The sequence below is a fragment of the Squalius cephalus genome, assembly GCF_949319135.1.
Source record: "Squalius cephalus genome assembly, chromosome: 1".
NCBI classification, from domain to species: Eukaryota; Metazoa; Chordata; class Actinopteri; order Cypriniformes; family Leuciscidae; genus Squalius; species Squalius cephalus.
Window position 1 is genome coordinate 18,793,060 of NC_137122.1, and position 3,047 is coordinate 18,796,106.

Here is a 3,047-nt window from a genome sequence, read left to right on the forward strand (position 1 = left end):
TCAACAGGTCAGGTTTGCCCCAAAAACTTTTCCAATTGTCTATGAATTCTATATTATTAAGCGGACACCACCGAGACAGCCAACCGTTAAGCAAACATAATCTACTAACTATCTCATCACTCCTGCGAACAGGAAGGGGGCCAGAGCAAATTACAGTCCTTGACATCGTACTTGCAAGTTCACACACCTCTTTAATATTAATTAAACAGCATAATTAAGCACATAAAGATGAACTACTTATCATGATCTCAGACTGTGGTGATGTGGTTTCTCCACTGCATGGATCTTCATGTGTCTCTTCAGCTGACTTTTAAAAGAGAAACTCTTTCCACACTGATCACACGTGTGCGGCTTCTCTCCAGTGTGGATCCTCTCATGTGTTTTCAGAGATGATAACTGACTGAATCTCTTGTCACAGTGTGAACACTTGTAAGGTTTTTCTCCAGTGTGGATCCTCTCATGTGATTTCAAAGATGATGAATCACTGAATCTCTTGTCACAGTGTGAACACTTGTAAGGTTTTTCTCCAGTGTGGATCCTCTCATGTCTTTTCAGATGTTGTGACTGACTGAATCTCTTGTCACAGTGTGAACACTTGTAAGGTTTTTCTCCAGTGTGAATTATCTGGTGCAGTTTTAAACATTTCGCTGTAATAAAAGTCTTCCCACACTCAAAGCACATGTACTCTCTCACACCAGTATGAGTTTTCTGATGGGTATGTAAAGATTGCCGCACTGAAAAACTCTTTCCACACACAGAACATGAATGTGGCTTCTCCTTTGTATGAACTGTCAGGTGTGCCTTCAGGTTTGATGCCCTGATAAATCTTTTTCCACACTGATCACATGTGAACGGCTTCTCTCCGGTGTGGATCATCATGTGAAGCTCAAGATTACGTTTGGTTATTAAAGTCTTTCCACACTGTTGGCACGCATACGGCTTCTGTCCGGTGTGGATCTTCATGTGTTCCTTAAGATTTGTTTTTCGTCTGAAGCTTTTCCCACATTGATCACATGCATGCGGCTTCTCTCCGGTGTGGATCCTCATGTGACACTCAAGGATACTTTTCTTTGTAAAACTCTTTCCACACTGAGTGCAGGTGAAATATTTCTTGGCTCTTCTTTTCTTTAAAAATGTATTTTTAGTCTTTGAGCGACTCAAAGGTTTTTCTCCAGGTTTGACATGATGTTCCTCCTTCACTTCACTCAGTTCTTCTCTCTCCTCCTTCACTTCACTCAGTTCTTCACTCTCCTCCTTCACTTCACTCAGTTCTTCACTCTCCTCCTTCACTTCACTCAGTTCTTCACTCTCCTCCTTCACTTCACTCAGTTCTTCACTCTCCTCCTTCACTTCACTCAGTTCTTCACTCTCCTCCTTCACTTCACTCAGTTCTTCACTCTCCTCCTTCACTTCACTCAGTTCTTCTCTCTCCTCCTTCACTTCCATCAGCGCTGAAATATATAAAAAATAATTCATTTAATTTTTAGGACACAATAATTCAAAGAGAGAAAAATCAAGTGAAAGGAAATTAAAGTGAGCCCTGGTTTAATAGCAGAAAGTAAACAACAGCTATAAAATATTACAACCATTTTTTTTGCCTTTTTATAAATCAATTATACATCCCTGAAACTTTTCGATTGTGGTTCAATGATATTCCAATTATTATTTTTGAAAGCATTATACGCACAAATACCATGTTACTGTAGTGAGAACTATTACATATTATAACTATTACTATTGTCTAACCTAATTTTACCATAAAAATATACAATAGTGCCATAATTCTGACACCAACTTTTACACTGATATTTCATTTATTTTACTAAAAACTTTCATTATTAAAGGCCAGTCACACCAGACTTCTCACTTCATTCATACGCATGTGAATGTGGGACACTGGAAACACAAGCCTGAGTGAATTTTGGGAAATTTGTCGAATTCACATCACATTTGACCAACAGAACATAGATATTTCAGCTAAATTAAAAGTGCAGTTGAGTAGGTTGTACATTTTTCTGGCGCATGCCTATAGGCAAACTACAGCTGCCTAGGGTGGCAAAAAAGAAATTCTTTATATTATTATTATTTTTATTTTTTTTTTTGGAATTATTGCCCGTATATCATCAAGTTATCACCCCATTAGTTATTTTACAGATAAATAATTTTCCTTCATTCAACCTAGTAGTAACACTCTTAAAGCAGATGATAATCAAAATGAATAAAACTATACGGACATGAATACGAAAGATGACATGAAAGATGACTAATGAAATCTATGGCTAATAAACATTTGGTACCATTTCATAGTTTAACTGTTTGTCTAAATGTGAAGAAGTGCTTGAATGTTTCTAACATGAATGTTCTTCAGCATCATGAATGAATGAAGAATAAACACCAACCTCTTTGTTCTTCAGGATCTTCAGTGTGTTTCATTCTGCAGGGTTCTGGATCACTCATGTTCTCACTGTCCTCTTTAATAAACTCAGTCTTTGCAGATTTCAGCTCTTCCTGATGCTCTGTGCTCGTCTTCACTTGTAGCTGATGGGAATATTCCAGCATTTATTGGAGAATTACAGTGGGAGGAGCTTCACTGATGATGAAATCCAATGTCAGAGGAGCTGATCTGACAGTTTGTTTTTGTACAAAATATCACATCTAAGCATTTATGCCAGTTTGTCTGTCTATTGTAAAGTAACTGATGCTAATTCACAACTTATTTTATTACTAACCTGAACATTATCCTGCTTCCTCATTAAAATTAAGGGTGGGGAAAAAATTGATACTCGGATGCATCGCGATATTCTCTCCAACTATTCTGGATCGATTATGAACTTAGTTTTTAACCACAAACTCACTCACTCACACACACACAAACACACACCACTCGAACCTTCCATAAAATAATCTTTCATGAAGGTTGGAAAGGTTGAAGCAAATTACAAGGACATTTGCGGGCTTGATTGCACAGGATTTTGCACAGAAAAACGTAGCCACATATTTGTCACCAACAGATACCCTTAGTCTTAAGCCTGGAACACACCAAGCCG

The 3,047-nt window shown here is 37.7% G+C and overlaps 1 protein-coding gene across 1 annotated transcript; it reads right to left on the reverse strand.

Annotated features, from left to right (window-relative positions):
* Positions 1–240: 240 nt before the first annotated feature.
* LOC307171195 (uncharacterized protein) lies at positions 241–2,569 on the reverse strand (the record flags this gene model as incomplete). Its single annotated transcript, XM_079892679.1, has 3 exons — positions 2,400–2,569; positions 1,091–1,451; positions 241–307 (listed from the first exon to the last, which is right to left on the reverse strand). The coding sequence occupies exons 1-3, from the start codon at positions 2,557–2,559 to the stop codon at positions 241–243; spliced, it is 588 nt and encodes a 195-aa protein (XP_079748805.1). The 5' UTR covers positions 2,560–2,569.
* Between the last annotated feature and the right edge of the window lie 478 nt (positions 2,570–3,047).